The 24,148-nt window shown below is 42.0% G+C and overlaps 1 protein-coding gene across 2 annotated transcripts in view; it reads right to left on the bottom strand.

Moving 5' to 3' along the window:
• SH3BP2 (SH3 domain binding protein 2) overlaps positions 1 to 24,148 on the bottom strand; it is a 108,360-nt gene that overhangs the window by 13,365 nt on the left and 70,847 nt on the right. Inside the window, exons 1-6 of one of the 2 annotated variants that reach the window (XM_036763533.1) lie at positions 23,240 to 23,478; positions 7,621 to 7,760; positions 4,213 to 4,315; positions 2,362 to 2,479; positions 2,034 to 2,104; positions 175 to 263 (exon numbers count right to left, since the gene is read on the bottom strand). In XM_036763533.1, coding sequence (XP_036619428.1) covers positions 175 to 263; positions 2,034 to 2,104; positions 2,362 to 2,479; positions 4,213 to 4,315; positions 7,621 to 7,760; positions 23,240 to 23,319 — 601 coding nt within the window. In that variant the 5' untranslated portion in view covers positions 23,320 to 23,478. Of the gene's footprint in view, positions 1 to 174; positions 264 to 2,033; positions 2,105 to 2,361; positions 2,480 to 4,212; positions 4,316 to 7,620; positions 7,761 to 23,239; positions 23,479 to 24,148 lie in introns of those variants that run through there. The other variant, XM_036763534.1, reaches the window with a different exon arrangement.

Genomic DNA, 24,148 nt, shown 5'->3' on the forward strand with positions numbered 1-24,148 from the left:
AGGATCACTTTCTTTGATCAGGAGACACATACTTCCAGGGGAGGGGGTGAGAGCCCAGAACTCTGAGCTCAGGAGGATTTCAGGGTGTTCAGGAGAGAGCATGTAAGGGAGAGAAAGGGATAGGGGGTGGGAAACTCCACAGACGGAAAAGGCACACAATGTGCTAAGACTCACCTTCATTGTCAGTGGGATATGGGGATAAACTGATATCGATGGGACGTTCCACAGAGCCATAGAAGCTGTCTGTGTCAGAACTTGAGTCGCTAAATAATTACATGCAGAAAAGAAAGACAAAGGATTTAATACACACCCATAAGCCAGTTTCCAACCCCAAGGAGTTTACAGGCCCAGACAAGGGGAAGTTTTGGACTGTGATATCCCAAATATTTTGCATGCTATTTGGAGGAGAGAGCCTTGAATTAGAAGTCAGGAGATATGGGTCTGAATTCTGACTCTAACCCTTACTATGTGACTTTGGGCAAGTCAATTCATGTAACCACCAGCTTCCCCATCTGTAAAATGGAGGGGTTGAATTAAATGACCCTTAGCTCTAAATCCCATGACTGCCCTATAAACTAATTTACCAGTTGACGTCTTTCATGTCACTGTTGTATTGTATTCTTTTGTTTTGTATTATATTCTTAATATATCACCCTACCAATGCTTTCACTCTCTTGCTCAAAAGCCTTTTGATGGCTCCCCATGGCTTAGAGAACAAAATCCAAACTGCTTAGCGTGGTATTCAAAACCTTTCAAAATTTGGTTCCAATCTCTTGTCTGCAGCCCCCTCTTAGACTATTTCTCTATGAAGCTTAGCCAAACGAGAGCACTTCATTCTGCATGATCTGTATCAAGCTGTTGAAATCTATCTCATTGTTAAGGACCTAGTTTAAATGCCACCTATTTCACAAAGCCTCCTGGATCTCCCCAAGATGGAAATGATCTCCTCAAAACTCAGAGGATGTTGCTTATACTCCTACTTCTGTCCCATATTATACTCTATTTGGTATGAGAATTATTTGTCTCTGTTTCATTTCCCCCCCACTAGACAGGGAGATCTCTGAGGACAGGAGCTGTGCTGTGTCTCACTCATATCTGTTTCCCACACAGAGCCCAGTACAGGATCTCACAAGTACTACTTTAATTCAACTCAACAAGTATCTTTTAAATACCTGCTACAAACAGGCCTTTTGGCTTTGAACAAGGGATACAAAGTTGTCCTGAAAGAGCTTAGTATCTACTACAGAGAAGGTGACACATACTTGATTTGTTGTGCAGAATGTAGAAAAAGGCTATTCCTGAAACGGACATCTCTCTCCAGAGACAAAGTATAATAGGGGCAAAAGGAGAGATTAAAAAAAATATTCTCAGAAGATTTGAGGAGGAAGAGGTCATTTTTAGCTAGAGAGGAAATCAGAGGAGACTTCCTGCAGAAGGCAACAATTGACCTAATCCTTGAAGGAAGAGAAGGATCTCCAGAAGTGGAGATGAGGAGGGAAGTATTGCAGGCAAGGGAGATGGCCTATACGAATGCACAGAGGCCAGAGCGCTGAATGAAATGGGGGCAGAGTTAATCAGTAGTCCATAGGATCATAGATTTGGAGCTGGAAGTGACCTTAAAGGCCACTGAAGGTTCAAAAATGTCATTTTACAGATAAGAAAACTGAGGCCATAACCTCTTTAGGTTAAGTGATTTGTCCTAGGTCACAGAGCTAGACGGAGGCAAGATTCAGACTCAGGTCTGAGTCCATTCAAGTCTCACACTGCAAAACCTAGTCTAGTTTGTCTGGAACATAGAGCGTGTGAAGGAAAATAATGTGAGATGAGGCTGAAAAAGCAGGCTGGAGTCACAGGGTGAGGACCAGGAAGAGAAGCCTGAATTTTCTTCTGTATGCAACAGGGAGCCTCTAAATGTGTGCTAAATCAACAAACACAGAGGACAAAACGGAGCTTTGCTTAGAAGCGCTCCAACAAGCTTCATTTTGGAAAGAATGTGACCAAACTGTCCAAATAGTCACTGAATAGCAACATACCTGAAATCTAATGATGGCTCCTTCTTCTCATGGTAGTGGCCTATTTCTTTCCTTAGCAGGGCCATCCAACTCTGAAAGGAGGAAAAAAAACCACAATTGATCTTCTTGTTATAAATATGGATTAAATACTCAGTACTGGCTGTAGGAGGAGCCTGGAAGCAGATTATTCAGGGAGGGCCGCTAAGTTGATTTTACCTTTGTAGGCTCATAGGACAGAGCTCTATAAAGGATTTTAGAAATGATCTAGTTTAATTCTCTCCTTCTACAGATTATGAGCTGTCTTTGGACCAGGGAGACATTCTTATCTGAGCTACTGCTTGAAAATCACCTTTCTTTCATCTTCAGAGGAGGCTGAAAAGAACCAGGTTCGGTGCTTCTTGCTGATATGAACGATCTTGAAGGGAAAGACGTTGTTTGATGTTGTTTCTTCAGCTGCTCGCATTACCCTGGGAGACAAGTAGTACAATATTAAGAAATCGTAGCAATATGATGAAGTGGAAAGAACCTTGGTCTGGACAGCAATAGACCTGAGTTCTAGTCCCAGCTCTGTCAATGGCATGCTGTGCAGCTTTTGGTAAACTGTTCCTGAGCCATGAGTGTCTCTTTCTATTATGCTCCTATAACTAAACTTTGCCAGATCCCCCTGGCCAGTAACAATTTGACACCTCAGAGCAGAATCTCAGAAGTAGGAAGGACCTCAGAGGCCATCTGCTTCAACCTAAACCAAACAGGAACTCTTTTTATAACATCCCCTACAAAGGACCACCTAACTCTTGCTCGTAGTGGGTAATCTACTACTTTCTGAGCCCATTATAAAGTTTCTCCTTATATCAAGACAAAATATGTCTTTGTAACTTCAACCCAGTTCTGCACCCTGAGGCCAAGTTCAACCATTATAATCCTTCTTTCACACAATAGCTTTTTCACAGATGCAATATTACAGATAGCTGTCTATTAATGTCATAATTATCAATGTTAGTGTTTTATCTCCGCAATCAGGCTGAGCTCCAAGAAGGCAGAAACAGTGTCTTATTTAAAGTTTGTAATTTCCTCAGGTCCCAGTACTCCAGACACAGCTGACAATTAATGTTTGTCGAAACGAATGAATACATGAATGCTTCATGTTGCCACATGAAGCTCAGTGACTTTTAAGGGCCTGCTAGGTGCACAAATGGCTTCAGTTTTTGCTAACAGCCTATATATAATGACAGGCAGTCTGTTGCTTGTTCTTGCAAAGCCTCTGCAGGGAGAGGGCCAGTGTGGTCTCCTTGCTGGGCTCAGCTACCTGGAGGTAGGCCTGAGCACTTCACAAGTTCAAATGACTCAACTCACCTTCTCAGATGAGCTTGTCGACCAACCAGGATGTGGGGTTATTTAGAAGAAATGAGAAAGCCAACAAGGAGTGACTGCTACTGTGACTTCGAGAGTTGTAAATGCTGTCAGCCGTTCCACAGACCAGTTGAGAGGCTTGTGTATTTTAGCACAGCACCTGACCACTCTTACCTCTCTGTACTTCTCATACCCTGCTCTCTACTTTAAGTATCTCTGTCCCAATCTTATCTGCTCCCCTTCCCTTGCTCCTGTATGGACTCTGTGCTCTAGAGCAGAGAATGTCACCAGTTCACCTTTCTACCCCTTGCTTGTTCAACAGGGCCTGGCCCATGGGTACTTGGCATATGCTTGCTAAATGAATGTTCCATAGTGAGGCTCTGACATTCAAATGGTGCAATCCAGAGCAAATCATGTAAACTCTGAGGGCCATTAAAATGGCAAAAATGATGATGATGATAATAAAATAATAGCTGACATTTATATAAAATGTTAACATTTGCAAAGCACTTCAGGACAAGAGTGCATTCTGATGACTGTCAGTTCCAGCCTTGGCTGGGCTATCAATTCCCTCCTTAGCATCAGGCAATTCTTCTGCCTGTAACTCAGGGATAATAATCCTTTTCCCATATCTACTTTCAGTGGGCTGAGGGTCTAGGGTTGGGGTGGGAGAGGGTACTGATTTCCAGGAGGGTGCTACATATGCCAATAAAAGGGATAAAAGTAACTGACTAAGAATGCATGGGAACAATTCAGTGGGAGGTGGTGTTGGATAGTCATGTTAGATTTCATAGAAAACGATGGTCAGGCCTAGAATGCCTGCCTACCTGCAGGTACCAAGTCAACTCACCGATTATAGCCACTCAGGGAGAAGGCCCCCTGGGGAGATGCTGATGTGCTACTCTTGAAGTAATAAATACATCTCTTGTGGATGATCACAAATCGCAATGGCCCTAGAGACAAAGAGAGAGAAAGTTTATTTTAATATATTTTGCTGATTAAAAAAAATTTAATTTTCCCCAAATACCCTTTGCCCTTGTTTCCACCTGACATTTCTATACTGCTATAGCCCTGGGATGGCTCATCTGCTCCTCAAAACTACCCTTGGCAATTGTACTAATGTATTATTCCCCCCATTTCACAGATGAAGAAACCGAGGTTCAGAAAGATTGACTTGTTTGTTCATAGTTAGTAGCCAGTAAGTATAAGGAGCTAAGATTCACACCCCAGTCATGTCTGATTCCTTGTCTAAACAAAGGGTCACAAGTCAACTGATATCCATGAGCTAAGCGTTATCTACAGATTTCCGGATTTCCGCAAAACAAAAACGCCATTGTCGCATATATATTCTTGTGCCATTCAAAACAAGCAATCCCAAAACAGAGTGATAAGATTCTCTAATTCTATTCTATTCTGTAATTCTAATAGAATTATAAGGATTCAGAGCCGGAAGGTGCATCAGAAATCATTTAGCACAATACTCTCATTTTACAGAAGAGGAAACAAACTCAGAGAGTTTTTTATGATCACAAAGGTAAACAGGAACAGAGTCAGGATTCAAACCCAGGGCCAGCCTTCTTCCTAGCCTTAGAGGGCAGCTTACTGAGGGGAAAATAACAGACGGTTTGGATACTCTGATGGATAGCAAGTCTTCTTTCTGGATATTTTTCCCAACACTGTATGATCAGGAGTGTAAAATATTTGAAGGGGGCATCATAGCACTGTGGGAAAGGGCACTAGATTTATAATCCAAAGACCCAGGTTTGAACCCCAGTTCTGCTACTTCTTCTCTATGTGACACTGTGCAAAGCACTTCAGGTCTCTGAGCCTCAGTTTCCTCACCTGTAAAATGAGGTTAGACTAAATTACTTTGACTATCTCTTCTAGCCCTAAATCTATGATCTCTTACATGGCCCCAGAGGGCAGACCTAAGAATGAAAAGAAATACAAAGACAGACTTCAGCTTACTATTAAAAAAAAAAAAACCAAACCCACAACTTCCTAACAAATGGAATGAGTTCCTCATCACTAGTGGTATTCAAGTGTAGGATGAAGACCACTTGTGACAGAATGAACTAGATGGCTTCTGAGATTTTTTTCTAACTCTGGCATACCAACCTCCCCCTACCTTCTCATCACGTACCATTCTTAGCCATGCCTCTGCAGAGGATGATACTAATAATAAATAATAGCAAGCATTTATAAAGCACTTTACATACATTATCTCATTTGATTCTTACAGCAACCCTGTGAGGGAGGTGCTATTATTAGCCTCTTTTTATTTTTTTTATTTTCTTTGAGGGGCTGGAGCAGAATTTATTATGCCTCAGGCAAATTTTAAAAATTATTAGCCCCCTTTTTAAAAAAAATTATCCTCGTTTTCACAAATAAAGAAACTGAGGCTGAGTTTGTGACTTGACCAAGGTCTCATGGCTAGTAAGTGGTCCTCCTGAGTCCAACTGCAACACTATATGTACTATACCACATAGCTGTCTCAAGGATGCAGCAACCCTTTGTTTATGAGTCTTTCCACTTGACTAGGCAGGTCCTCAAATTGGGGGCACGCTCCAGCAATGAACTGTACTCAAAGCTGCCTCATGGGTACATCCTTTGAGAATGAAGTGTTTCTTCTGCACCGATGGGGAGCATTAATGTAAGGACATGAGTTGCGTTCAAATACCACCTCTTTGGGCCATGGTCGCTCTTCTGTAAAATAAGGGCACTGAAAAACCCTTGAAGTTTCCTTCCAGCTCTAAATATCCCAAGTGTAGACGCAGTCTCAAAGCTTCTCTTTTTGGAAATATTAAGACAGTATTTTAAAAGTATCCTGGTCTGCAGCCTTTTTGACTAATGTGAAATCTGTCACTTGGGAAACAGTGTCTTGCTCCACTTTCTCTGACTAGCCCAGTAAGGACTCCTCTGTCCCTTGATTTAGGGTGCTAACAGGAGAAGGACTAGGGCAAGAGGCCCTTGACTGATTCACCTAAGAGAAGTAGTCTCTTTCTCAAGGCTGGGAAGGAGATAATGACTTATCTATGAAAAGGAAGACGTCTCTTTGATGACTCAAGTCACTGGTAACCAGATTGGAGTATGTAGTTGGGCGGCGGGAGGGCCCTTGAGGACAGCGATCATAGCGGGACTGAGTGGTTTTAAGAAAATGACTCTCAAATGCCCAGGTTCTGTCTTTGGCCAGTGATGTCCTAGTCACCTGAGATTAGGTTATTGGTCTGTATTCTTCACACACAGCCTATAACCTCCTTGACTCGGTGGTTGCCTGTTAAGCCTTGTTCCTTGGTTGTATTTTAGGAGGGGGAGCAATAGTGAAGGAAGAAGCTTTGTTTCCCAAGACAGCCCAATTGTATTTCTTGATGAATATGAAAATTTAAAATGTACATAAAATGCCAACAAAAATAAAAGCTTGGAGGTGGGGAAGGAGAACCCAAACTGTTTTATCTTGAATTAGATAATATGAAGGTTTTTCAAAAGCATAGAAAATGCCAACCAAAATAAAACTTTGGAATTGAAAATGTTAAAAAAAAAAAAGGGAAAAAGAAAATGACTCTCCATGAACATACCCTCGAAGGTTAATTATTGTTCTGTTCTATGAAGCAATATTAATTTTTACCTGACCCTGAACTGTTTCACTGTGTTTTATCGTAATGGGAAATTTCCCTTGTTCAAAATTCCTGTAAATGTTACTTCAAAAATGTGTGGTGCTGGAGAGAAGTCTCTAGCAAGAAGGGACTCTGCCAGTTTGGACATTTCTCCCACTAAGCTAGAAAAATGCTTGGATAAGAATAACAAGAAATTAACTAAAATGGTTTCTGACAGGTTTGTGCCTGCAATGCAGGGTACAGTATTAATAGGGTTTTTCCTTCAATACAATTAGACACTTTATGTTTATAAAGCACTTAGCATTTTTCAAAGTACTTTCACAAACATACTCTTGTTTGACCCTCTTAAGGACTATTTTGAACCAGGGAGAATGGGCATTAGCACCAACATTTCAAGATGAGGGATTTGAGATAGAGATGAGTGAGCTACCTAACATCCCACAGCTTAACAACAGCAGTTGAGTCTAAACTAGAATGCAAAGTCTCCTACTTCTGAGTCCCGTGCTTTCTTGGCAATCTCATGTTGGCTCCCTGAATATCTCTAGACTATTCTGATGGTAATGAGGCCCACTGTGGGAAAGGGTGGGTGCCTGGATGGATAGGGGCTTCAGGAGACACAAAAGGAAAATAAGGATAGGACTTACATTTTAGCAACTGCAGCTGGGTACCACCTTTTTTGTGAAGGTATCCGGACTTGACCACTCCCCCAGGCATCGTCAAGAGGTTCTGAGCTCCAATGGCCTTCATTGGCACAGGCCAATGCTGCTCCTCTGAAGCCATCAAGCTAAAAATAATGGAAAAGAATGAGCTGGGTTTGGGACTTGGACAATTACTTTGAGAAAAAAACAAGGAGAGGGAAAAAAATTGAATGTACTTCTGGAAATAATAAATAAGATACAGCAGTGTCTCAAAGATTCCAGGAAGCATGTAACATGCAGCTTTTCAGAAAATCCCCAGGGATTTTTTTTTTAAAAATTGTTTGTTTTTGGAATGGCTTTGTGGATATTCAGATATTTATGCACTTAATATGAGCTAGGAGAACATGACCAATCTAAAGTTTAATAGCACCAACTTTATTAAAACATCTTTATTTCCTCCATCTTCTACTGCTATCTGAATTCAACAAAATATGAAAGAACCAACTTTTTGCATCGCTCCTTATATTTCTAGTTTGCTTAATGCATTAGGGCCCCCTTTACTGGCCAAGAGGAAGCACTAATGATCACTTTAACTGTCTCAACAAAGAGAAACAGTATGGAATAAGAGATTCTGAATCGAAGGACTTGTTACAAACTCCAGCGGCCTGGGTACACTGGACAAATCACTTCTCTCTTGGTTTCTTCTGTACACTAAGGGAGTTGGACTATTTTGGGGGGGGGGGTGTCAGACTAGTGGTTTTATTGGTACAGGGAACTCCCTGTGAACAACCTCCCTCAACCAATGCAAGTATTTGCTCTGCAATTTATAGTCTTAGAGAACCACCAGGGACGTTGAGATTAAATCATCTGCCTAGATTCATTCAGTCAGAGACTAAGCTATTTTTAAGTCTCCTTTCAGTTCTAAATCCTATGATCCTATATTAGCATACATATAATACTTTACAAAGCACTTTCTTTATAGCAACATGGTGAAGTAAGTGAGCAGCAAGGCACATTGGAAATGATGGTGGATTTAGAATCAGAAGACCTGAGTTCAAATCTTGACTCTGCCATTTATTACCTATGTGAATCGAGCATTAATTAATGGCTTCCTATGTGCCAAGCATCTTGCTAAGAGATGGGGATAAAAAGAAAGATAAAAACAGGTCCCTGCTCCCAAGGAGCTCACATTCTAATGAAAAGAAATAGTGGTTTCTGAAACTCTGATGGATCCTTTCAAATAATTGAACCTCTGGCCCTCAATTTCAACACAAGGGTTGGATGAAATGACCCTTCTGGCTCTAAATCTATGATGCTATCATCCTCTTTACAGATGTGGAAACTGAGGCTCAGAGGGAAAGGGACATGCCTAAGGGTTACACAATTTTTTAGTGGCAAGCACTCAAACTCAAATCTTTTAACTCCAAGTCTAATGCTCACTCAATTCACTTCATTTCCCATCCCCAAATATCACGACCTACTGTGTGCCAGCCCCTGGAAAGATACACAGTTTAGGAACATACTGAAATTCTGTTCACATGGTATCTAACAGGGTGGTAAGCCACACAGATAAATATAATATATAACATTACATAAGAAATGCATTAGAGCAGTGCGAAAAAGTACTATATAAGATCTGAGGGAAAAAAAGCAGGAGCAGGGCTCTTTCCCCGAGAACCAATTTCATCTGCCTGATGTGGCACAAAAAGCTCCTCTTTCTTTCCCTGACAGTCAGAATCAGGATTACTAACTAGGTTGGGCAGGGGGATGGGGGGCATGGAGAATTAGTCAGCACCTGTCTTTCACTCAGCCACAGCCCTATGACAGATGACTGGTCTGAAACGCTACCTTTCTTATGTGAAAGAAAATCTGTGGAAGGCAAAGGGATCCAGACTGACCAAAACACCCCAATAAATCATAATAGTGATGACAATCCAAATTTTCCACAGCATTTTAAAGTCGTGGTACTTTGCTTACAAAAAAACTGCAAGGCAGGTAAGTGAAGGCATTATTTTTCTCATTTGACAGGACAATGAGGTTCAGAGGGGTTAAGTGATTTGCCCATGGTCACACAGCTAGTAATTGTTAGGAACCCAAACTTGAACCAAGGTTTTCAGTCTTCCAAAGTCCAATGCTCGTTCTATTATGCTCTTCTCACTACTGACTGCTATTAACAAATCATTCAGAATGGAGAGACTGGGGGCGAAGAAGTTACATCTCATTGGAGCACACAACCCCCCCTTCAAAAAATAAAAAAACAAAGAGATTCCAGCCTTACATACACACAAAGCGAAATATGCACTGGGTTAGATTTAGAAGATACATAAGGAAACATGAAAAGGAAACACCCTCCCTCCCTCCCTCCTCCCCAATCTGCCCGGTAGGAAAAGGCGAGGCATCTGTTCAACCCTCACTCCCAGCTCACCAGCTAAAAAAAAAAATGAGCCTGACATAGAAAGGCTCACATTGATATTCGAAAGAAAAGGAGGGACTGCCTGGTTTGACTAGACAGAGTCCTCTCAGCAGTTCCATGTACTCACAGCACACGTGGCTATACAATGGAAAGAGGCCGGGTCTTCACCCTGGCACGCTGATTTTATTTAAAAAAATAAAAATTAAAAACCAAGTGTCTCTCTCATTCCTCAAACAGATTAAAAACCACCCAGACATTTGGGGGCTTGGTGATCCTCAAAGCAGTTAAATTCCAGGGAGACAGACACAGACACATATAGAAACACATAGAGCATTTGCTCTCCTTTGTTTAGGAGAGGAAACCAGGAGGTGTGACCTGCATGACAAGTAACTTACTGCTCCCAGGCACTGTCCTTTCTATCCTGGACATGAAGGCAACTGGCACAGCCCTGGGTCGTCTGCTTCTTGGAGGAGATGTTTTGCCCAGCTCTCAGCCTCTCCTTACACCTGCAGGCTTCCAGGTCTCCTTCAAAGGTAGCCCCAATTCCTGACAGCCTCTTCAATGCCTCCACGGCTTTCTGACTCTTCAGGGTCCAGCCTTCCATCTCTCCACTTGATTCCCTTTCCTCTAACTGTTCAATGTTTTCTCTGTCCTAGAACAAATCCTCTGTTGAGCCGGCTCTTCCCAAATCACCTCTCGCTGGAGACTTCCTTCCTCTATTTCCTGGCATCCACGGCTTCTTCTCTCAAGTAAGCATTTCTTGCTCTCCTGCCTCCCTCCTCTTTTGCCAGTGCTGCCCCCCAAAGTGCATGGCCACATCTGCTCTCTTATTTCCCTAAGGAATGCAGGGCTTTTCTGCAGAAGCTACCTCACAAGGGTTTGGACTTCAATGTGATTGTTTTTCTCCAACCCCCTCCCCTACCCCCACCCCAGCTCTCCCACCTCCCAGATTATAGATGAAGAAAGAGGAAGCTGAATGCATTGGGGTGCTAGATGGCGGGCTGAGAGGAGGCAACAGCAGAGAAGTATAAAGAAAGCATGAAACAAACCAGGGAAAAGGAGGCAGCGCGCAGACCAACCTGGTGAGGAATAAACAGAGACAGGGTGGACCCTATTTATGAGCCAAGGTATCATTTCATTTGGCTCCTGAGACACACAGTGATAGACCTCAGCAAGAGCAGCTACAACTAGCAGCCAAATGAACATGTTCTCACATGCACTCAATGCATTTACCGATTCTTTGAGACACACCCACATCCATCGGTAGTAACACCTTTAAATAGAAGGGATAACACTCTATTCGTATACTGGATAGTGTCAATATATATCCAGCATTCAACAAACATTGAGCACCTACTGCATGCCATGCCGGGAGCTGAAGAAAACAAAAAGATGAAATAAGAGGATTTTTAAAAAAATCCAGGACTACAGATTGTTAGGTGTAGGAGGGAATTTAGAGGTCACTTGGTCCAATCCCCCCATTTTGTAGATCTGGAATCTGAGGCTCAGAGAGTTAACTGCACAAGATCACTCAGCTAGTCAGTGGGTGAGTTCAGCCATACAGCCTTCAAGGCTCAGTTCAAGCCCTATCTCCCTCCAAGAAGCCTTTTGTGACCATGTCCTAGCCCACAACCACCGAGATTTCCTTTCTCTAAAGCTCTAACTATCCATATGGATCATTTAACATAGAATAATATATCCTGCCATGTTTTTTTTTTTAATTTAACTTTGCATGCCATTGCATCTCTAACTAGGCTCATGAACTCCTTAACAGTAAAGGGTTATACCTTATATTTCTCCATATCCCCTTTAGTGCTAATGTAGTAAGATCCTGTGTACATTACGTGCTTCATAAATAAATATCTATGGAATGAATGGACTTGGCAAAGAGATACACAAGAAACCTACCCCCCCCCCCCAGCAGCTGCTGTTCCTAAACAGCTGGAGATAAAACTCTCTCTTTCCTGCCAATGCCCTTCTGAAAAAGTTGAAGTGACTGGGGTTCAGGGTGGGGATGCTACAAACCCCATAACCACCAACGGCAAGGTGGCCTTCTGTCATTATGAGACTGCCTACTTCCTTAAAGTCACCTGATATATAGTAATGGTCTGAATTACATTCAGCAGTGAGTAAAAATGGAATTGCGGAGCTGAAAGAAGCCAAATTCTCTCATCTTATAGATGGTACAACTGAGGCTGAGAGAGGAAATTACTTTTCTGCTGTTACAGAGCAAATGACCTAGCTGAGGTAGCACTAAAACACAGTTTCTCTTTGACTCACAAGCCCAGCAGTTTCCACTACAGCTTAAAGCCTCTAGTAATATTTCTGAATGATTTATTTCCTATAAAATTCCCATGTTGTCTCCCTAGCTAGACTGTGAGCTTCTTGAGAACAGGCACAATTTTTTGCTTTTCTTTGTAGCTTCAGTGCCTAGCACAATTCAGGAAAGAAAAAAGGAGGCTGGAAAAGGGAACATATTAGACTCAGCAGAGATGCGTCTGGGTACAACCCCCTCTATTTCCTCTGGCTGTGCAGGTAGGCTGTGGACTCCTTGAAAGCAGAGACTGCCTTCTGCCTGTGCTTTGCACAGTACTGGCATACAGTAGGTACCTAAGAACTGTTTATCAACTGGCTGATAGTCCACAGAAGAGGGAGACTATAGGCCATCAGTCCACATGAGAAAACCAATGATGGGATCTTTCAAGGTGCAGCTCAAATCCCTCCTCCTGTCTAAAGACTTCTGTCCACTCTCTAGTTCATGGATGTCTCCCTCTCTGAAATTCTAGTATTTGTAGCTAGTCATTTATTTTATTTTACCGTAAGTAATTATTATCTTACTAAAAAATAATCAATATTACCAGTGTCTGGTAACACCCCAGGGTACTGAACTTTTCATGAATTTATACTGTTTTTCCCCAAGCAGTCCAGCTAGAAGCTCCTTGAGTATGCCAAACAAGATGTCTTAGCAATGACAAACACTCAGGAAACATTTGTTGAGTTAATAATGATAACAGCTCACATTTCATAGCCCTTTAAAATTCAACAAAGCACTCTGTTCAAATCACTCCTGTAAGGCCAGTTGTTTATGTATTGTTATATCCTCATGTTACAGATGGGGAAAATGAGACTCAGAGATTAAGTGACACATTCAAGGTCATATAGCAAGGAAGTAGCAATGGTAAGATTTTCCAGTCCTCTGGTTTAAAATTCACTTTTTACTCCATGCCACCTGTGGCAATTAAAATAATTCTGAAAAATATAGTTTCTGGGTAATTTATTTTTATTAATAAGGCCAGCATATTATTAATAAAAGGATGATCATGTGACCATCTCTCTTAGACCAAAGAATCATGAGGGGCTTAGAGCTTATAAGATCTTTTAGAACAGTGCTGGCAATCAACTCTGACTGGTTAAAACAATAGGAGGTGAGCTCTATGAGGCGGGTCTGAGAGTGACATCATGTCACCCTTGGAGAGAGAAACTATTTCTATACTAGTACCATCTTCAGCCTAGGGCTATCTAGACCAGGGCTGCCCAAGACACGGGCTGTGTGCCCCCATGCATTTGTGTCAATTTCCATGGCATGGGGGAGGTCCACTTTGGACAGCCCTGATCTAGACAAAAGGATCTGTCTCTACCCAAGCTTGATTGAATGGAATTCACCAGGGACTAGAGATTGCTTGTAGGGTTGGGTTGGGTCAGGCAGAAGAGAAGTTTAACTTGACCTTCAGAGACTAAGGTGTTGAAAATAAAAAGACAGGAGAACTCTGAATCTCCCGGATCATTAGTTATTAACAATGATTTCTCTCACACCTCAACAACTCCCAACACGATGCAATAATAATGATGATAATAACAATAATAAACATATCGTGCTAAGCACTTTACAAATATCATCTCATTTGATCTTCACGTGACCCTGAGAAGTTAAGGTGCTGTTATTACTCGTATTTTACAATTGAGGAAACTGAGGCAAACAAGTGACTTACACAAAGACTCCCCTCACTCAGCCACCCAGCTGTGTTATACTTTCCAAAGCACTTGCATTACTGTTGCTTTCTTTGAAGAAGATCAAGTTGAAACTTCCCTTCACCACAAAACAACTCTGGTGGTTAGAAAACAGCATTTGGAAAATGGAGTATAATTCAGACCTTCCCAAATTCCACTTTGTCTCCAGTTGGCCACTGCAGAGCACCAGGATACAGTGTGGGAGGCTGTTGCCGCCCAGCTGAAAAGTTAGACCCAACCATCCAATCCATTCCCTTCTCTCCCTAGCCACATGAACTCTATGAGATTACATAAGGCCTGGCTGAGCTGAAGCTCTAACTGTAAGGCTTTGCCTTCCCTAGATTAAAGAGAGCTGAATTTGGCTGTGTTCAGAGGCTGTTCTCCAACACAAATGTTCCATCAGGATGTGAATCCCTGTTTGCTGAGAGGACTCTAAAGTAAAGTTCTCATGTGCAGTCCACCCCGAGCCACAGCTGTCCTTCCTTCCTGGGCAACCTGCCTGGTTCTAGAACAGTCCTCCTTGATGGGGCCTTGGGACTCTGGTATATTCACATCTGGTGATAACTCAGCCCAAACTGCATGTGGCAGCTAACGCTGCAGCTGTTATTTCTAATATGATTTTCATAAGAGGCAACCTCTTTCTGAAAAGAGTCAGGATCTGTCACAGTGCAAGTGATCAGAAGACCCAGTTCAACTCAACAGAAAACTTAGATAGCACCTACCACTGTCCAAGGCCTGGTGCTCCACTTGGGGATACCAAGTTGGGAAATGAGACACTCTTTATCCTCAGGGAGTTTACTATTTGCTGGGGGAATGACCAGTACAGAAGATGACTTAAGGTAGGATGTGATCACTGGGACAAAGGAGTGATCCAGACAAAGTTCTCTAGGAAAATTTGGGGAGGGAGAGGATTGGGGAAGATTTTATGGAGGAGGAAGCAATCTGAACTGGACCTTGAAGGACAAAATGGTTTTCAACAGGCAGAGATGAGGAAAGAGTAAGTTCCAAGCACAGGGACTGTGCAAGTGAATGAAGGCCAGAGAAGAAATATCTAAGGTTAGAAACAGACAGCAGTCTAATTTGGCTGGATCATAGCATTAATATGAAGTAGAATAAAGGAACAGGGCAGGAAAAAAAATGAAACCAGATTGGGGGGGGATACCTTAAAAACCATGATTAGGGGCTCATACTTTATTTAACAGGCAAATGGAAACCACAGAGGGGCTCTGAGCAGAGAAGTGAGATAGACAGACACTTGTCTTGGCAGGATAATTTTGGCAGCCATGTAAATGATGGACTGAAGAAGGGGTACAGTGGTGAGAGGAAAGGCCCATCAGCCCCAAAAGCGAAACTGTCCATTGAGCATGCCCCTGTGCAAGAACCAGGATGTCATCAGAGAAGGTATTGGAGACATCACTTCCTATGAATTTCTTGGTGCATTGTTATGATGAGGAGAAAAAAGGGGGAAGTAGCATGAGGCACAGCCCCAAACGTTCAGTATTGCAAAGTATGGGGTGGGGAAAAACAAACATAACGGAAATTCAATTGCTTTTGCACAATAACTGCATCATCTCGTATTTGCACGCAGTCAGTGGAACTTCCCAAGCCAAAGTCTGAGAACTTCTTTACAGTGGGATAGACTTAAAGAAAAACAAAAATCAGGATTCTGCCCTTGGTCCTGACTGGCACTCAACTCAATTTTAATGATTATTTAACTGATGCCTCTTGAATGCCCAATCGTATGGAAGATGGTAGTGGTAGCAGCACAGTAGTAAGAGCTAACATCTATACAGAGATTTAAGGATTATTTTGCTAGCCATACAAATGATGGACTGGAGAAGGGGTACAGTGGTGAAGTCCCATCATCACCAAAAGTGAAATGCATCCATGCACCAATGCAAGACGTGTCCATTTACACCAAATGAGACTTTCATCTCATGTGATGCTCCAATAATCCTGTGAGATAGGCAATATTTTTATCCTTATCTTACCTATAAAGTAACTGAGGCTGGGAAAGGTTAAATGATTTGCCAATAGTCCCACCAAGTGTATGAATCTTCCATACTCTAATTCCAACTCTATCCCCACCCCACCGAGCCCTGCCCTGGAGGGAAGCTGGGGAAACTCCCCTTCCACTGGGGGTAGTGAAAGAGAGAATCACTATTACTTTCTAAAGTTAAGTTGCTGGATTCCCATTTCCCCCTACCTTTATCATATCTATTTTTAGAGCTAGAAGAAACCTTCAAGATGCATAGAAACTAGGGCCACTTCTAAACTGGTGAACAGGAAAAGATACCATCTGATCAGACACCAAGCTTGCTGAGAGGACTTTAAAATAAAATTCTCACACGCAGTCCACAGAGTCACAGCTGCTCTTCCTTCTCTGCCTGGTTCTAGAACAGGCTCCTCTATGGAGCCTTGGGACCCTGGTATATCCACCTGTGCTGAGAATTCATCCCAAGGTAGACAGAACTCTGGGGAGAGGGGAAGGTAAAAACAGCAGGGATAAGAGTAATGCAGGGCTTTCTGGAGGAGGAGGCAGGGTTTCCATTCAAACCATTCCAAGGTATGAGCACATCAAAAAGGGACAAATTGCCAGGGTGCTGTGGCCAGGAGAGAGGACAGGCACCCATACAACTACAATGTAAAAATATGATAAGTACATAGGGGAAGGGCACAGTTGAGCTGAATATAATAAAGCACAGACCACCGCGTTGCAGTAGGAAGCTTGTATCCAAGCGCTGCCCTGACCTGTCTGTGGGGCCTGGGTCCCATATTCCTTATCTATAAAATGGGATTCAAAAGATCACAGCTTTAGAGCTGGAAAAGACCTTAGAAGTGATAGAATCCCCACCCCACCCCCATTTTAAAAATGAGGAAACTGAGGCCCATCTACATTACTTACTTCACCAGGTTGTAAAATGAGTAAAGGATAAAACAGGATGATAATGCATGTGAAAGGGCTTCAGTGGAATATTCAATATAAGAACTGATTATTTTTCTTTTTTAAAATCTCCAGCAATAATTTGATAGGTGGATTTCTAAGATAGGAAGGTTTACCTCAAAAGTGAATTAGAAGCTATCCCGGACCCATGAATCCAGGAGATTCAGGGAGGATGTCACACCTGTCAAGTCTAGGGTCAGAGTCAACAGAAACTCTGAAATACTGGACCAGGACCTTGCATGTATGTATACACACACGTAAACACATGTGCACATGAAAACGGACATGCACACCCAAACACACACACACCTGAACCGAGGGGTCAGGAGCAATTGTGTGGGTCAGCTGGACAGAAGCTTTTCAGCAAGTCTGTGGGAAATACAGTCCCACAGCTGAGTGGAGGACTTCCGGCTCGGTCTCAGCATGAGAAAATAGAAGAACACCTCCTGCCTTCACTGAAGGGGAAGCTACAGTATAAGCCCCTCCCCTTACCACACTGCGACTGAGGTCAGAAGTTGGGGAAGCTCTGGTTCCACTGGAGAGTGAAAAGGAGAGAATTACTACTGCTTTCTAAAGAGTTAAGTTGCTGGCTTTATATCCATGCTACCTGTCACGTCCGTTTTTTTAGAACTAAAAGAAACCTTAGAGATGCATAGGGATTAAGAACACCTGCAAAACGGCAGGACACTCCCCCTCATCCCCCACTTTGGGGTATAATGTAAAGAGTGTTGGACTTGGGATTAGCCGACCCAGTTATAGACCACGAGCCACTCAATTTCCTTCTCTAGACCCCAGTACCCTCAGCTATGGAGGGTAGGGACCAGATGCCCCCTCCCCCAATCCCAAAATTCAGATACATTTAATGAGTAATGAGTCACACAGGAGCAGTCAGGTGGAATGCCCATTGTACACGATCTGTTGGTAACTTCAGTCCATATGGACCTCTTGCTTTCCTATCCCTAGTCTACCCCACCCCTGCTTTATAGCATCTTTCCATCTCATTCCTTTTCATACTTGAACCCATTCAGCTCAACAGCTTTGTTCTCTGTGAAGTTTTCCCTGATGCTCCATCATGAAGAAATGATCTCCTCTTCCTTCAAATGCCTAGAGTATTCTGCCCTTTCTGGTGGAAATGGTCACATTCTGCCTTGTATTATAATTATCTGAATCTATACCCACTGCAGATTCCCTGAGGACAGACACCAGGTGTTATGTGAATGTTGTATACTCCTACCCATAGATTAAGAAATATTTTTCCAATTGAACTTTATGTCACTCACAACACCTTGCACTTAGGGGCACTAAGTAAATGACTTTTAAAAAAACTGAACTGATTCATTACTGTATATTCCAGTAAAGGTGTTAAATTATTTTCTAATTGACTCATGTTAGTCTTTTCTCCCCCAGAGATGGAAGGCAGAGCCAAAGTTGTGTTTTGGTTTTTTTTGGGCTCCCCACCACTTCTGACACTTAAAGGAAAAAGTGTCACATCAAGAAGACATCCTAGGGTTCCACCTCACACCTATCATATTAGCAAAATGACAAAAAAAGGAAAATGACAAATGTTGCCGTGGCTGTGGGAAAATAGGTACATTGATGCACTGTTGGTGGAACTGTGAACTGGTCCGACCACTCCGGAAAGCAATCTGGAACTATGCCCCCAAAGTCACTAAACTGCATATCCTCTGACCCAGTGACACTACTACTAGGCTTATATAACAAAGAGATCAAAGAAAGAGGAAAAGGACTTACACAGGCAAAAATATTTGTAGCAAATCTTTGTGTAGTGGCAAAGGGCTGGAGATTAAGCGAGTACTCATCAACTGAGGAATGCACAGAGAGGAGGAAGGTCAGTAGGAAATCCAGATGGACAGGGGAGCTTAGAGAAGATGTTGAATGTATTGTATAGTTGGAGAGAGAAGCAAGATGTATGTGGTATGTGGTTGCCTGCGTGGTCCTCTTTTCCTGTTCTGCTTTTTACTTGGAAGTGCTTATTTTATTTGGTATTTAAGATCAGAATAGAGAAAATAAAAATAAGAAAAAACCAAGACATATCAAGTTAAGATGGGCTGTGAAAATTTAGGAAGGGAAGTACTTTTGGGAAATATTTGTATGCAACTTTTCCCTGACCAAACCAATAATCCCAAATACGGCTCCCTCCCTTTCCACTCCCACCTCTTCCCCCCAAAAGGGAGGTTATATGATAGCACACTGGACTTGGAGTCAGGAGACTTCAGTTTGAATCCTACTTCAGACACTTATTAGTTGTGTGAATCATGGGTAAAATGGGAATAATACACTACCTGCCTCACAGGACTGTGCTATGATAAGCACTCTGGGAACCTGAAATGGTTATGTAAATGGAGTTCAAATTGATGTGATCTTTCTCATTTAGAAAGCTTCTGGTAAAGGGTACCCAGACCAACCCAAATTGAGATGGAGCCCTTCCATCCTACCTCTCCCTGTAACTCACCTGGGCTGCCCACAAAGACTCTAGACAGTGCTCCATTTTAGGTAATATTCCCCCCAAAGTGAGTGGAAAGAGACTGCATCAAGGCTTTGTATGACTGTCTTTGGCTCCAAAAACACTAAAGCTGAAGTGCTCTAATCTCTCACTGGGGAAGTCAATCAAAGCACAGCTCATGAGAGCCCCATAAACATGGAGGTAGCACATTAAGGTGGAAGATATGGTGAGCACTGATGGATCTGAAGTCAGAAGACCTGGGTTCAGAGCCTCAGTTTCTCATTCCGAAAATGGGAATAATGTTGACACTAGTTACCTGAAATAGCAGTTGTAGAGGAAGTATTCTGTAAACCTCAGACCCCTACAGAGATGGAAGTTTCCATGACTATGGAGACCTGCCCTCTTATTCACAGTTGACTTGAATTATAGTGGCTGGGTTGGCTGAAGGAGGAAAACTCTACAATTCTATAAAATTCCCGCTAACCTGGAGAGGTCTTGGTTTTAGCTGCCAACAGGCCAGGGGGATTTTCTATAGAATCCAGATGTGAGGGTCATTCCCTTTTGAGAGAGGTTCATACTGTAAACTTTAGGGGAAGGAAACATGCTTTGGTTGCTATGTGAGGTTTCAACTCATGAGTTCATAGATTTAGATATAAAGATAGGTAGATAAATAGATGGAAGGGCCCTTAGAGATCATCTAATCCAACTCTCCTACCCCATTTAGCCAACAAAAAAAATGATGCTTAGAGAAATGACTAGCCCAAGGTCACAAACGTAAGTGGTAAGTGGCAGAGTTGGGATTTGAACCTAGGTCCTCTGACTCCCAATCTGGTACTCTGTCTACAGCTCAACTTGCTTCTGATTTCCAGTGTACCACCTGCTCTTCTAGAAATTATGATAAAAGGTACTACTTTTCAAGGAAAAGGGAAGTTTAAACAGCCAAAAGAATGTTCAGAAAGGGGCTGGGGTTTAGGAAGGAGTTAAAAGGTGTCATCTATGTAGTTATACCTCCTCTTCCCTCCCCCTCTTCAACACATTTTTATTGAAATACCATTAGATTATGAGCTCCTTGAGGGCAGAGGAAGTCTTGCTTTTCTTTATATTTCCAGTGCTTAACATGCTGCCTGGCACTTAACAGATGCTTAAAAAGTTCGTATTGACTAACCTTCTGGACCACTTAGATGAGTTCCAAGCCTATGAACTCATGAGTTGACATGCCACATAGCAGAAGCCAAAGGATGTTTCCTGCCCTTAAGATTTATGGCCCAAACCTCTCTCTCCTCAAGGTCTCTGCTCAGGTAGGAACATGATGAAAATCACTACACTTTCAGATCTGGAGTCTATGGAAAAACCCCTTGGACTGTTGGCCCCTAAAACCAAAAGCCCCCCAGGATAGCAGGAACTCTAGGGAGCTATGGGGTTCCCTCCTTCAGTTTTCCCAGTCACCACAATAAAAGTCACTTGTGAATAAGAAGGTGAGTCTATAAAAATGAAGTCAAGTTCCATTGTCTCTATGGGCCTCAGTTTCTTTATTTGTAAAATGAAAAGGGTGGAGTGAATGATCTCTAAGAACTAGCTCTGACATTATGTTTTATATACCATTCTAACTCTGCAATTCCATGCTCTAAGGTTCTATTCCATGTTCTAAGTTCTCTTCTAGCTTTGACTGACATTCTATATTCTAAGGTGCCTTGCAGCTCTGACATTCTATGTTTATGTCTCAACATTGCAAGAAATCTAGCAAATTTAAAAGTCTCACAAAGAGTAAAAGGATAATTAGAAAGCTTGCTAGTTTTGTCTTGCCTATTAGTTTGTAAATTATCTGAGGGTATTGAACAAGTAAATAGGTATATGTATATGAAGGTATATGAACAAGTAAAAACATACACACACCCCCTACCCCCCCCCCCCACCCTTTACTTTTCTTTTGTTAGGAATGAGTGAGTCTTCATTTAAGAAGGGCTGAATATCAGTTCTGGTAAGTGACATTAATTCAAGTGGTCCCAAGAACCTTCTCGGGATGGCTGAGCTGAAAACAGTTAAACCAATGCGTTTTAAATCTCTTGGATTTCACGGGTTTGTGAGAAGAGCAAAACAGCACAGGATCTACAGCAGTAAATATTCACAAGGCAACTATCCATTGAAATAATTGTTTTTGGTTCAAAGATGCCCTCACCAAGATGTGAGTTTAGTATTTATCAAGCTTGAGTCTTCTATAATGAGAAACGTGCACACAGCCCGTTAAACGGTACTGTGACACTTATTACGAACATCAATACACTCCAAAGGTCTCCTTGGTGTTTCGGGTTGTACCTATTTGCAGCTATACAGCACTCTATCACTAAAAAGCATTTTACTAACTCAGAGTGTTACTATACCTTATGAGGTAGGTAGAATGAGTACTATTATCTCCACTTTGTAGAAACAGAGGCTCAGAAATGAACTGGTTTTCCTAAGATCCTACAGTTAATAAGGGATGAAACCAAAGTTTGAACTTGAGGCTCCAGATTTCATGCCTAGTTTTATTTCTGTTGGACTATAAGCTCCTTGAGGGCAGAGACTATGTTGTTTTTCACCTTTGTATCCCCAGTGCCAAATATAATCTATTGCCCACTGCAAATATTTAATAAATGTTAAATTGAATTTGAACTACACTACAACGTCCCTGGCATGTCTGAATCTAGAACCTTGTTCTTAAACAGTATAGCTAGGTTCCAATTAATTTGGATAATGAATCCACATAAAGTAGTACCATTATTTGAATGGGAACTGGATATTTCTATTGGGCTAGAACCAAGCACCAGATTTTCATATAATTATACTTGCCATCTTCTACATACAATTATTTTTCACACTATTCAAAATATAACTATATGTGAAACATGGTAATTGGTTCCACCCCAATGGAAATATCCAGTGCAAGTTCAAATAATGGGATTCACAGAAACTGGGACGTAGATGTATTCCAGAGGAACTTTGTGCAAATTTCTTCCTCTCTTTTTTGGTCCTCAGTTTCCTTATTTGGGAAATGAGAGGGTTAGATGAAATCACTGCTAAATTTTCTTACCACTCAAATATTCTATAATCCCATTTCAAATTCCTAATAATTAATTCTGTCTGCATTTCAGAAAGTAGTGAGTTCTTCCCTCTTCCATCCCTGGAAACCTTCAAGCGGATAGCAGATGACTATTTGTTGGGGATGCCACTGAAGACAGTTACTACTCAGATAAGGGTTGGACTAGATTAACCATCAGAACATGGGGGTTAGTGACCTAATTTCTCTGAGCCTCAGTTGCCTGATCTGTAAAATGGTGATGGTAACATACCACTCAACTCACAGAGTTACTGAGAAGAAAGTACTTGATTCAATTCAAAGTGCTATGAAAATGAGTTACTTGGCTTATCATCATCATGCCCATCACTGTTCTGAGGTCCAACTAGGGTGGAAAAAGAGCCCTGGATTCCTGGTTTCCCACCCTAACTGTGCTCTCCCATCACAGTTACATAAGGCAGCATGCTATATTGGAGAGAACACTGGAGTCAGAAGATGAGAGAGAATTCTGGCTCTGCTTCTTTCAACTCATGAGAACTTGAGCAAATCAATATTCCTGGGCTTCAATTTCCTGATCTTTAAAATGAGGAGGACAGATAAGGCAATCTCTAGGATTCCTTCCAACTGGAAATCCTATGAGTCCTTTGACCATAAAGATACATCTTAAGGCAAATGCTATTACAAGTAGTACAAGAACAGAGGAAAAAAAAAGCAGAAAAGAATCTTGTTCCCCAAGACACTAACCTGAAAGGATTTACTCTACACATGGTTTTCTTGCTGTAGGCTGCACCCAATGTGTATTTTCTTTGTACCGATGAGTCCATCAATTTCTCAGAGTCCGGGAGAAGAGACAAGCGAGGGCATCCCCGATTCTCCGGTGGACTTGACAGGCCCACATGCCGCGCAGTTCCCCTCAGGGGCTCCCCTAGCTAGGTTTTGGTCAAGTTGGGTTGTTGAACAGTGACTAGTTTCCTTTGCCTTCTGTCTGACTTCCTGTTGCTCAGGGGGTATAAGGGAAAGGGGGCGGGGAAGGCCACTGGACAGCCTCACACAAAGCCCCACATTTCCTGACTTTCCTCAGGCAGTGTGAGGAATCTGAAACTTGAGAGTGCTGGCAGCCAAGAGCTAGCTCATTTCTACTTACATGAAATAAAAAAAAAACCAAAACACAAACCCACACACAGCCAAAATCCAAACAGCTTTTGACAGTTATTTCACTGGGGAAGTGGGGTAGAAGGGGGGTGGGGGAAGGTCAGAAAAGGCTGAAAGAAAAGAAAGATTATATACAGCTTTATAACGAAATGACAAAGCTATGGATTGAAACAGTATTCAAAGCTACAACAAATGTTTCCCATTTAAATATCAACCAGCTAGCCTTACCATACTCACTGATTTTTTTTTTCATAAAATAAAAGTGTGTGGGAAGGGGAAATTGGCTAAATCCTATGCAGAGATGGACAGTTACTCATTGCTAGTCCCCAAACAATAAAGTTTTAAGTGTTTATCCCCCCAACCAAACAACCAGACCACTATATAGGAACCCCCAGGATAAAGCCTTTAAGGAGAAAAAAAAATGTGCCAGTCCATTTATCTATCTAATCCCCATATTGCATTCTTTTAGCAATTTCATAAGCTAATGCCCATCAAAAGGCA

The sequence above is a fragment of the Trichosurus vulpecula genome, chromosome 6, assembly GCF_011100635.1.
Source record: "Trichosurus vulpecula isolate mTriVul1 chromosome 6, mTriVul1.pri, whole genome shotgun sequence".
NCBI lineage: Eukaryota > Metazoa > Chordata > Mammalia > Diprotodontia > Phalangeridae > Trichosurus > Trichosurus vulpecula.